This window comes from Gekko japonicus, unplaced genomic scaffold (genome assembly GCF_001447785.1).
Source record: "Gekko japonicus isolate JY-2015 unplaced genomic scaffold, Gekko_japonicus_V1.1 scaffold651, whole genome shotgun sequence".
Taxonomy (NCBI): Eukaryota; Metazoa; Chordata; class Lepidosauria; order Squamata; family Gekkonidae; genus Gekko; species Gekko japonicus.
Genome location: NW_015161970.1, coordinates 748912 through 761296, shown reverse-complemented (window position 1 = coordinate 761296; position 12385 = coordinate 748912). Strand labels below are relative to the sequence as shown.

The 12385-nt window shown below is 45.2% G+C and overlaps 1 protein-coding gene across 3 annotated transcripts in view; it reads left to right on the top strand.

The window, feature by feature from the left end:
* PDGFD (platelet derived growth factor D) overlaps positions 1–12385 on the top strand; it is a 223542-nt gene that overhangs the window by 149576 nt on the left and 61581 nt on the right. For all 3 annotated transcript variants that reach the window (XM_015429664.1, XM_015429665.1, XM_015429663.1), the window contains exon 3: positions 3898–4078. In XM_015429664.1, the coding sequence (XP_015285150.1) occupies positions 3898–4078 (181 nt within the window). The remainder of the gene's footprint in view (positions 1–3897; positions 4079–12385) is intronic.

The window sequence follows — 12385 nt, the reverse complement described above, 5'->3', positions numbered from 1 at the left end:
CCGCCGGCATTTGGTAAGCCTAGTCTGCCATCCAAGTACTAACCAGGGCTGACCCTGCTTAGCTTCCAAGATCTGATGAGATCGGGCTAGCTGGGGCCATCCAGGTCAGGGCTTGATTAACTTAGAAGGGTACCACTCTACTTAGGAATGCACCACAGGTTTCAGCTACTGAGCAGAGTGGGCTGAGAAGAAGTGAATAGGATTGAGCAAATCAGGGCATGGTACGGATAGGCTAAAGGAGGCTTTGTAGAGCAATGACATGTGGAAGGTGGATATGGCTGTGTGTTTTGATGTATCCTTCAAGAGGGATTATCATTATTTAGAAAGCACCTGTTGTTTGAAAAGCAAATATAAACCAATCCCTTGCCAACTGGTTACAAGCCAGCAAAAGAGGCTAAGACTAGAAGGGGGAAGGAGCAATAAAATGTTTAGAAAAGTGCCATGGAACTCTTGTTAATTACCAGATTTAAAGATTACTGTGATGAGCGGAAGACCAAAGAGAAGAGATGGTCTTTCTTGTAAGAAGGGAGGTAGTGTTTTTACTTAGGTTCCCTGAAAAAAATGTGGAAAATATTACTAAAATGTCTAGTTTATGATTAAAAAATTGTTTCCTTGGTGCCAGAGCCAACTAATTTATGCAGTCACCAAATCGCTTGCTCACAACTTTAATGCCAGCAGCTCACAAAGTAGAATTTCGGCTCACAAGACTCCACAACTTAGAGGGAGCATTGGTTGTAATAATAGATCAAGCAGGTTCTCTAAATTCCCAGCTTTCTTTCTTTTTTTAAAAGCAAGTCTCTTGCTCGTTCCCTCACAGAAATATAAGGGAAAAGCCATCTCTCCATGAGGGAGGGGCTAGAGACTTACTTTTTAAAATGAAAGCTGGGAATTCAGAGAACCTGCTTGAACTATCATTACAACACTATAGCATTATATTGTTCTTTTATGGTCATTTTTTTTAAAAAAGGAAGGTGTTCTGATGCCACTGATAATGATAATGGCAGCACCCTCCCTTGAAATCCTCATTATTCAATCCATGCGCAGAAGAAAATAAACTGACTCCACAATAGGGTTGCCAGGTCCTTCCAAGTCCATGGTGGGGGACTTTGTGGAATGTTCCTGGAGGGGGCGGGGACATCTCCAACGTGATGACATCATGCAGACATGATATCATCACGTTGGGGACCGGTGTCCCCCACTTCTTGCCAAAAGCATTTAAAGAGTACCTTGGAGCTGGCAACTCTATTTAAAGGCTGCACATGCCTGCATACCAAGCTGCGGACACGAGAACCATGTAGGGTGCTTTGAGTTCCATGGAGAAAAGATGGGATAGAATGTGTTTAATATATAGAATGTACATATAAGGCTGCACATGCCTGCATACCAAGCTGCTTTGAGTTCCGTGGAGAAAAGATGGGATATAGAATGTACATACCTTTCATACTGATTGCTCTGGGAATCCAGGTACTCTGGCAAGACAGAGACTGGCTGTACCCTCAGAAATGTGTAAGCTCTGAACTGTCATCTGATTTGCAAACAGTTTGGTACATGATGCAATACGTGCTGTTGTTTGTATGGCAGTCTTGTCAATCAAGGAATAGGAAGGGTGAAGGAGTAGATAAGGAAATATGACTAAGTCATCGTCAGTATGCAGAGTTTGTTCTTTTTAATGTTTATTTGCATAAAGATACAATTTGGACTCATTTGGACACACAAAGGAGCCATATTCTTCACTACACTGGCTGCTTTATGGCTCTTTTGCTTTCATGGAATGTTCAAAGCATATGGATGAATTTTAGCCCATAATAAATAAACTGCGAAGTTCTGTTGGGGATATTTTAAAAAAAAAAATTAAAAGGGGCTTGTTGCCAAGGAGAGATTCAGCACGCGTGAATTTCATGTGACATGTTTCCAAGGAAAGATCTCTGTGGTTACAGCACTATCGTTTTAAGAGTTTGAAATATCAGATTTAAATACACTGTTTGGCTCCATTATTGTTCAGAGGGGTCAAAGCAACTTGGCATAGTTGGTGATGCTGAATCAAATTTCCATAACAATATACTGATTTGGCCTTTCAGTCTCTTAACTATGGGCCTGCTGTTCTCTTCTCTCTACAGTGCAAATTCCTCCCTTCCCGGGTTAGCATTTTCAATGGTATAGCCTTACACTTGCAGTGATAGTAGCCGAGGTCGAAGTTAACTGGAATTAGCTTGTAACCAGGGTTTGTAAATAGGATTGCCAACTTGCAGGTGGTGGCTAGATAGTTCCCGGAATTACAACTGGTCTCCAGATGACAAGAGAACAGTTCCCCTGGAGAAAATGGTTGCTTTGGAGGGTGGACTATATAGCATTATACCCCACTGAAGTCCCTCCGCTTCCAAACCCTCCCCTCCCCAGGCTCCAACCCCCCCCCCCAACCTCCAGGTATTCCCAACTCGGAGCTGGCAACTCTATTTGTAAACCAAACTGAAACCTCTGTACTACATGAATTAAGCTGATTAGATGTGCTGTTCTAGTTCCTGCAGTGATTTTTGGCATGTGATGCTTTGCTGCTAGTCCACAAAGCTCTTCGAGACAATGTGACCCATGCAGTTTCCACAGGTCAGTTTTCCTGGTCAGCACTGCGGTGTCCTAGTAGAAAAGCTAAGAGCCTTTGTCCCGGATAATTCCCAACTCACACTTGCATAATACAGCATCAATACCAGACTATCTACTGGACCTGTCCTTGGGCTGATCCTGCCAGTTAAAATTAAAGCCCAAAGCCCTGTCTCATATTATCAGTGCTACCAATTCATATTCCGTAGGCTCAGAATGCAAAATTTGGTGCCCCATAATTCTCGCCTTGCATCTTAGGGGAGAATTGCAGCCCAAGAGTTCTTTTTGGCTGGGATTCAAATCTCATCTGCAGGCAAAACTGCTCCACACATTTCTCCCTGCCTGCACAGTTGTGATTGTGAGCGTAGTATCAGGTGGGCAGGAGGAAGGAAGTATCTCTCTTTGCTGCAACTGTATTCATGGAGAGGAGAGTTGCCACATTCCCACTGGGGGGCAAGGTATTTCCTGTCCCCAGCGGGCCCTTCTTGCCGCCTCTTAGCTGGGCAATGGGAGAAAAAAATAGGCAGTAGGGGAAAAATGAGGAGGGCAACTGCTAGCATCCCGACATGCTGACATCACTTTTGACATGACCGAAAGTGACGTCAGAGCATCACCAGCAATGTGCTAGCATTTAGTCAGAACTCTGTGATTAAACCAAAAAGTTTGGGTCAAAGGCTGTAGCATCAATGGCAATGCAATGACGTCACTTCCGGTTGCCTTGGAAATTACATCAGCACATCACTGGAGGGGCCTGGAGACCTCCCGCTATTACAACTGATCTCCAGACAATAGATATCAGTTGCCCTGGGAAAAAGTGACTGTATGACATTGTACCCTTCTGAGGTCCCTCCCCTCCCCTCCCCAAACCCTGTCCTTCCCAGGCTTGACCTCCAAAATCTCCAGGTATTTCCCAACCCAGAGCTGGCAGCCCTACTTTTCTGGCAATGCCCCCCCCCCAATGGTGAGTCTCCCACCAGTTGCCATCCTTATACTGGCAACCCTAGAGGAGAGGAAAGAGGATTCTTCCCTCTTCCTGTTCACCTGCAAAAGCTGCTCCAGCAGCCATTGGAAGGTTGGGAATATGGTTCATTGGCTGAAAGAAATTCAGGCACCATGTAGGGGGCCCAGTGATGTTGTGGGATTCATTTCTGGGGCATCCAGAGTCTGTAACTGAGGCTTCGTGGTGGGGGGAAAAAGTCTCATCTAAACAACTTGGTTTACTGAGCCCATTTCTGAACAGTGAGCTAATCATAAAGAAAGATTTTGACACCCGCTTCTTGTTCTGTCCCACCCTGGCTCCAGGTACGACTTTGTGGAAGTGGAAGACATATCTGAAATCAGCACCATTATCCGAGGACGATGGTGCGGGCACAAGGAGGTCCCTCCAAGGATAACATCAAGAACAAATCAGCTGAAGATAACTTTCAAGTCTGATGACTACTTTGTGGCTAAACCCGGATTCAAAATTTATTATTCCCGTGTGGTAAGTGACAGGGCCACTTGTTGGATTAAGACAAAAGCTGTGGAGAGGAAGGACAGTGGGAGCTTTGAACAAAAGCAAAAAACCCCGCAACCTGACAAGCTTTTCCGTCAGTATTTCTTTCAGAGGATCAAAAAGTAAAATAAGAGCTCAGGGGAAACCATAAATTAAAACTGGTTTCTCTTTGTTTTAGTGATGTGTTTCAGAAATCCTATCAGAGTCTGGACAGAAGGGACAATCTGAGGGCCCGATCAAAGAACCAGAACAATAACAATGGAATCTTTCATTTAATTATCATGTGCTTTGTAGCTTTAGTTTAATTCTCATGTGAAGTCAGAGAGAAGAAAAAGTGTCTTTTGGGAGGGACTTCTAGCTCAGACATGCATGGCTGGCCTAAACAACAAAAGCTGCGGCAGGACAGAGTATGCCTTAACAGGTTGTTGATGTAGGTGTCTTGTTTACTCTCCAGCACCAAGGCCTTGCACGCTCACTACTCCTTTGCATGCTCACCACTCCTGAGAGTCAGTGTGGTATAGTGGTTAAGAGCAGTGGACTCAAGAACCAGGTTCGATTCCCCACACCTCCACATGAAGTCTGCTGGGTGACCTTGGGCCAGTCACAGTTCTCTCTCAACCCCACCTGCCTCAGAAGGTGACTGCTGTGGGGAGAGGAAGGGAAGGTGATTGTAAGCCTTTTTGAGACTCCTGAAGGTCAAGAAAAGTGGGATATAAAAACCAATTCTTGTTGTTCTTCTTTAAATATGTATGAAGGCAGACTTTGTATTAGGCCGGGGGCATCAGGACTCATGGCAAACTATAGATCTCCTTTCCCCCTCAGTTCCGTTGAATCCTTTTCTTCCAGTCTTGCTCTCTCTGGGTTTTCCCACCTTCATTTTTTTCACTACTATGGGCCTGCTTCTTCTTTGCCACCTCACTGTCCCAGTTCATCCACCCTCTTTAAGTTACAGGCAAAATATATTTTGACTGAACATTAAGGAAAAACTTCCTAATGGTAAGAGTGGTTAAACAACACAGCAATTACTTAGGGGTGGTGGGCTCTCTATCACTGGAGGTTTTTAAGCAAAGACTTGGACACGTCATCTGTATGAGATAAACTAGCTTTGAATTTCCTGTACTGAACAGGAGGATAGACTAGATGGCTTCTAAGGCCCCTTCCAACTCTCTGACACTCGGTAAGAGCTGTGCAGCATGTCTACACAATGTGAACAAATCTATACAAACCACCAAATAGCCGCGTGTGAACGGGACCAAACTTCAGCAAAAATAGAAACGAAAGTGGAGTAGGCTCAGTTGGCTCATTACTACTCTATTCCTGTGGAAACAGAAATACCCAACATATCTCAGTTCGAAAGAAGACTAGACTGATTGCTGGAACATATGAATATATATCCTTCCCCATCATTAAGTCAATTATAAAATACATTTAACCATCTAAGGAAAGCAACCAAGGAGTAGAAACTTAAAGAAAATGTTATTGAAACCTTTATTTTAAGAAAAAAAATCCGAAAGAGTCTTTATCTGCCCACTGCTGAAGACAAGGTTTTGAGCTTCAGCAACTATTGGTTGGGCTCTGCACACACTGTTCTTCTGCGTAAATTGCTACATTGTGGAAGTCTTTAATTTGAATGGAATTTAGCAAAACAACAATTTATGGTATTCTCCCTGGGTATCACCGTGCATAAAAATGAAGGAATGCAACATTGTTTGATACTCCGGAGTATTCCTCTTGCAGTTATCCAGTTTTATGAGAAGGCGTGTACAGCTATAGGACCCATGGGGGCAGGGGTAGAAAGAAAGAAAGAAAATATGTATGGCTCCAACGCAGCAGGTTTTCAACAGTGAAAAATGGTAAGTATTGTTGCTGAGCATCTATCATGTAAGGCATGTGAATGGAAACGTCTTTTCCATCCTGGGTAATCTTTAGGAGAGCTTTATCTGTTCCAACATAGCAAGAGTCCAGAATGTTCCTCTTTGCTGTGGAATACCTGAGCGTTTTGTGGCAGAGGTAAGATAAAGATGCACCTTTCTGCTTTCTGGTGAATGTACTTAAAAATAGTGCATTTTAATCTGTACATTTCATATTCAGTATCTTTGGTTAGTATTCTGCATAATCTCTCTGGACATAGCACGCATGAGATCTACTGCGAACTGGCAGTCCCTGAAGTTTAAACTCTGCATCTCTTCAGGCACTTTGTTTTTTCTGAAACATTGTCTATTATATATCGTGAATTTCTAATAGACTGAAAAGTGGATGCCTGTCACCAGAATGTTTTCTTCCTTCCCTCCCCCCACCTCCCCCAGAAGCTTTGAGAGAAGTTTTATGTCAAGTTAGGCTAGGAAGACATTAACTCACACAAGGATTTGGTTAGGCCTGACATACAACAGTGGTGTTATTGGTTTATTAATGTGGTGGTTTAGTTAGACAATATGAATATGCAAACATTTTGGGAGACTGTGCATACCCTTACCTGTGAAAACATTTTGAAAAGTGGAATGAGTCTGTTGCCAGCCCAGATATTAGGATAGCCACAGCTCCCACTTTGGAGACCTCCTGCCCTGGCCCCTGAAGTGGGAACAAAATGGGGAAGAATTGGTGTTGTCCCAATGCCACAATATCACTTCTGGCATGGACCCAGAAGAGAGGTCACCACATCAACTCAGCACTCTAGAATTCACCCTAAAAGTTATGTCTCTTCCAGGCTCACAGTGGAGGTGAGGCTGCGGTGTGAGGTCACCACATCAGTGTAATGCTCTGGGATTCACCCTAAAAGTTACGTCACTTCTGGAGTCACAGTGAAGGTAATGCTGAGGTTCTTCCTCCAATAAGGACCCTTAAGTTGGAAGAAGGCTCCTTAGGCTGGAGGAAGGCTTCACACTTTCCTTAGTGTAGTGGTAAGATGTAGGACACTAGTTTAGGCCAGCAAAGTATCAGTTATGTAGTATATTTTTAACACTTCTGGGTTCTCTTCTGGGTAAAATCGTCATTTTACCTGGGGAGGGTGCAATTTTACCATAGGCACCCCAGTGTCTGGACTTACCAGGTTGTCTGGTGGATTTAGCTTCCTCCCTCGCTGCTCTCGCCCTCGCCCTCTCTCTGTTGAGTGGCAGGAGCAAAAATAGGCACAGAACAACATTTCATAACACCGTTATATCACTATGCTCTAGGAATTCCCTAGTCTCTATGGTTTCTCAATAGAGATTGAAGTGATTCCTAGAGTGTTATACAGTGCGGTTCAACATTGTTTGCTCATTCTCTGCTCCGCAAATGCTCCCACTCCTCCTATGCTCTCAACTAGCTACCTTAACAGTATCTTATATGAGCAAGGAGATGTTGGATCAATGCATTTGAGAGAAGCCACAAAACCATTTGCTGTATCCTCCAAAAATGCCACCACATCTTTATTGGAGAGTGATGAAGGGGACTTACCAGGTTGTCCCATACTTCATATACTCTTTACCATAATAATAAAGTACTCAGTTTGAAGGAAATGAGTCCCATTTTGTATTTTGTTTATCTCCATCCTGGAGTTCTCTGCTGCAGGGTTAGCAGGCTTGTATATCTCCCTACCCCCTCCAGTTCCTCTATTATTACAACTATACCAGAGTGTCTAACCTAATATGGAATTCAACGGGCATGTCGCTAAGAAGCTGTTACTAGTTCTGCAGATGCTGAATGGATTCTGAGTAATAAAGCAAATTTGATTTTATTGGATCAGATAATCAAATAGCATTTGCATAATTCAGAATTTGGTTCTCAGTACTGTAGTATAATTTAAGTTTTTGACACCGAGCAAAGCGATGTCTGTGAATGATGCCTTGGGTCTCTTTCTAATCATTGTGCTTTTATGGATTTAGCAAGCAGTGCAGGTTTTATCAGACATACTAAAGGTACATCTTGCTTTTGATGCCAAAATTACTGTGTTAAATCAATGTCTATGAATTTTCCATGAAATTGCATTAGAATGATTGCAGTGGTGTTTGCTACCTTACCCCCCCCCCAAAAAAAATCTATGAACCTCCATCAGAAAGCATGAAGACCACTTCATCTGCTGGAGATAACATCAAAAGCCAGATAAATTCTTCTGGAAACAGTATAAGTGGGTTAAAAAATTAGTTACAAACACTCCCTGGAGATAGAGGAACTCATCGAGGGGTCCCCAACCTGGTGCCCACGAAGTGCTTTTAGAAAGTGGGCAGGGCTAGGAGGGGCTTTTGTCCAGCAGGGCTTCTGATTGGCTGTGTAGATAAAAGGTTATTAAACAGCTTCTGCCTGAAATGTCAAAGTGTTACAATGAGAGTTTTATTGAACACAATTCCCTGACATTTTATAGAATCACAGAGTGTGAAGGGGCCAATCAGGCCATCTAGTCCAACCCCCTGCTCATTGCAGGATCAGCCTAGAGCATCCCTGACAAGTGTTTCTCCAGCTGCTGCTTAAAGACTGCCAGTGAGGGGGATCTCACCACCTCCCTAGGCAGCTGATTCCGCAGTTGCACAACTCTTATTGTAAAAAAAGTTTTCCTAATATCCAGCTGGTACCCTTCCACCCTTAATTTAAACCCATTATTAGTTTAAACCCATTATTGTGAGTTCTATCTTCTGCTGCCAACAGGAGCAGCTCCCCGCCCTCCTCTAATGACAGCCCTTCAAATACTTAAAGAGAGCAATCATGTCCCCCCTCAACCACCTCTTCTCCAGACTGAACACTCCCAAGTCTCTTGGCCTTTCTTCATAGGGCTTGGTCTCTTATGACTGGCTTCATCTAAGGCAGCCATTTTACTGTTGGCTTTACCTCCTGCGGCAGACATTTTGTGATTCTGCCCACTGCCCTGTGTCAGAATTTCAAAGTGGCCAATAGGCTCAAAAAGCTTGGGGACCGCTGCTTTAGTCCAATGCCAGAATCCATCCAGTATCTCTGTTTGAATAATATAAGGGATACTGTCTCAATGGTGGTTCTATATGTTGGAATATCTTCATTCAGACCTCTGAAAGCTATTACTATGATTAATGAGAATACACAGAATAGTGATATTGTAGAAGAGAGTGAAGGTAATCTCTAATCACTGTTGCTTGGATCCTGTGGTAAATCCCCATGAATGGAAAGGATTTCTGTCTGTGAAATGGGACTTCCTCTGCTCCCATCCCGTTTCATCCCCAAATCCCCCCTTATTCTTTACCTGGAAGACAGGGAACTTACATGAGCCAGGAGGTCCGGGAGATGAGTCTGCTCAGCGTGTTGCCATAAACCGGAAGTCAGCTATTACTATGATTAATGAGAATACACAGAATAGTGATATTGTAGAAGAGAGTGAAGGTAATCTCTAATCACTGTTGCTTGGATCCCTTGGTAAATCCCCATGAATGGAAAGGATTTCTGTCTGTGAAATGGGACTTCCTCTGCTCCCATCCCGTTTCATCCCCAAATCCCCCCTTATTCTTTACCTGGAAGACAGGGAACCTACGTGAGAGGGGAATCAGAAGTCTGTGGTGGAGAGGGAATTGGGGGAAATCACCCCCCCCAATAGCAGTTTTCATGGACTTCAGCCTATTATCACAAAGTCAAAAACTTCACAAGGCCTCATCTAGACATGCAGGAGAATAAGATGGCATGAGGGAGAGTGTACTGAAGTGACAGAATAGACCCCACCACTCCAGTTTGCAGCCTGTGAACAGTCTGCATAGGTTACAGTTCCCCTACATTAATAATTCCCTGTAAATGGAAACCTAGCACAGCTTGTGAAAGACCAGGCTAAGATCTGTCTCCCTGATGTGCTATTTTTAATTTGCAGGATATTTTTTGTCATATTTTGGAGCATTAAAAATGTGGCCATCTGAAGTGGTATGGCTCCTTCTACCTTACAGAATCTCCAGTTCCCCTACATTAATAATTCCCTGTAAATGGAAACCTAGCACAGCATGTGAAAGACCAGGCTAAGATCTGTCTCCCTGATATGCTATTTTTAATTTGCAGGACATTTTTTTCATATTTTGGGGCATTAAAAATGTGGCCATCTGAAGGGTATGGCTCCTTCTACCTTACAGAATCTTCTGCCACAGTCTAATGCATTTGTAGTATAAGAGGGCAGAGGAATAAGATCAAGGTCTCAATTAAACTTTCTTTTCACTTGAATTATAAGGATTCGGTCTCCGGGTATTTCAATGTTTTTCGAGCTGACGTGATAACCTTTGGCATAAAGTCAGCCTATTGTCTTATGATACCAGCACTAATGCCAAGTGAGGGCTGCTAATGCTGCCCTCACTTGGTGACCTTCAATGGCAACAACAGTGATGTCTGTAGTTAATGAGTAGAGTGAACACCAAAGTACTGCGGAGCGTGGGACTGTTATGACACTGGTATTAAGAGGCTAGCTGTCACTGATACGGACTCTTTAGAATGTGTCCAAAACTAGTTTCTCAGAGGGTCCGCTTGCCACTTTGTGACAAGTGGTGATTGCCATTTATTTACAGCTCTGGATCCTCTTTTCTCTTAATTCTGCCAGTGGTTTTTTTTTTTTTTTTTTGCAGTCTCCCTGACACAGTTCTCCTTTAGGGAACTGGCTCACATCCGAGGAGTAGGGTTGCTGACCTCCTGGTGATAGCTAGAGATTTCCTGGGATTACAGCTGATCTCCAGGTGATAGAGAGCATTTCACCTGGAGAAACCGGCAGCTTTGGAAGGTGGACTCTGTGGCATTATAACCAGAGGTCATTTCAGGGGGGATCGTGGGGGATCGCAGTTCCCCCGGGTGAGCTACGGGGGGCGGGGCACATGACGAAGCCCTGCCCCCTGCTTCCGGCCGCCCCGCTTCCGGCCCTCATTCAGCCAGAAGGAGGCAGGAGAAGAGGGAGGGTAAGTTGCTTCCTCCCTGCCTCTCCCCACCCCTGCCTGCCTGGGACCAGGGAGGGCCTTCGCGGGGCTTCCTTGCACTCCTGCTGGCCTTGCAGGTCCACCGCCAGGCCCCTCATGGGGCTCGGCAGTGGAGCTGCAAGGCCAGCGGCAGTGGCCGGGACCGTTGGGGGCGGGGTGTGTGGCCTTATGTCACATGTCCGGTGATGTCAGGGGGTGTGGCCTTATGACACACTTCCGGTGATGTCAGGGTGTGTGGCATATTCTAATGAGTTATGCCAATGAGTTCCCCTAGCTCTTTTTCTATGAAACGACCCCTGATTATAACCCACTGAAGTCCGTCCCCTCCCAAACCCCACCCTCCTCAGGCTCCACCCCCAGTATATCCAGGTATTTCCTAACCCAGAACTGGCAACCCTACCCAGGAAAGTTCCCTCACTTTCCACAACTGAGCTTCCTTCCTCCAGCTCCCCTTTCCCTCACCTACCTCTGGCTTCTCATAGCTGCAGCTCTTCAGGAGTGGCCCAGGGCCTGGATCCCCCAGTGGCATGTTCCATCCTCTCTCTCTGCCCACACCGCAGCCCCATGGGATCCCCCTCCCATTGCAGCTTTAAAGGCTCTCTGACTGTGTTATAGCTGATTTGAGTTTGACTGCACCAGGGCTAGAGGCCCCCAGGATGGCTTCTGTTGGGGATCCTTTGGTCTTGGGCCACTTTCTCCCAGAAAGAACTTCTGCTCCTCTCCCCCTTGGCCTCCTCTGGTGTTGGCTGGCTGAGCCTGTCACAGCCTCTCCCAAAGAAAATGTCAGACTATCCTGTTTAGGTATGGCTAAATATTTTTATTACAGAAGGAACCGCTTAACCAGGGGTCATTTCCTGCAGGAGCGCACAGGAGTGGAGCTCTGGCAGTAAAGAGCCCAGGGGGCGGGCACATGCAACAAGCCCCACCCCCTGCTCCCAGCAGCCCTCAGTCAGAGCAAGAAGCAGCCAGGTAAGTTGCCGAGCTCCCCCCAGCCCCCTGGTCCAAAACAGTCCAGTGGCACTGTGACGGAATTGAAAATCTGGGACCAGCAGAATGTTGAGATAGATCCCTGCTGAGTCACATGGCATAGAGGGGAGGGGGCCTTTTGGCTGGAGCACTCCCTGAGTGACAGAAAACTGTCCTAACGGACAGTTGGAAGAGGCAGTTGGAGAGTTGGACAGAGAAGCTGACAGAGCTCTGAGGAAACAACCTGTTACAAGTTTGTGGCAGAAGAGCACTCTGCACTGATTCCTCTGATATACTGAGGAGGGTAAAAGTATAAGACCTGAGTGGTCACAGACACCAGAGACACTGCTCCACAGGGACTTATGAAGTGGCTGAGTAAAGGCTAGAATGTCTGGAGAGAGGAGTCTGGAAGGCTGGTTGGGTGACCAGTTAGACTCAAAGGGGCCAGACAAATAAA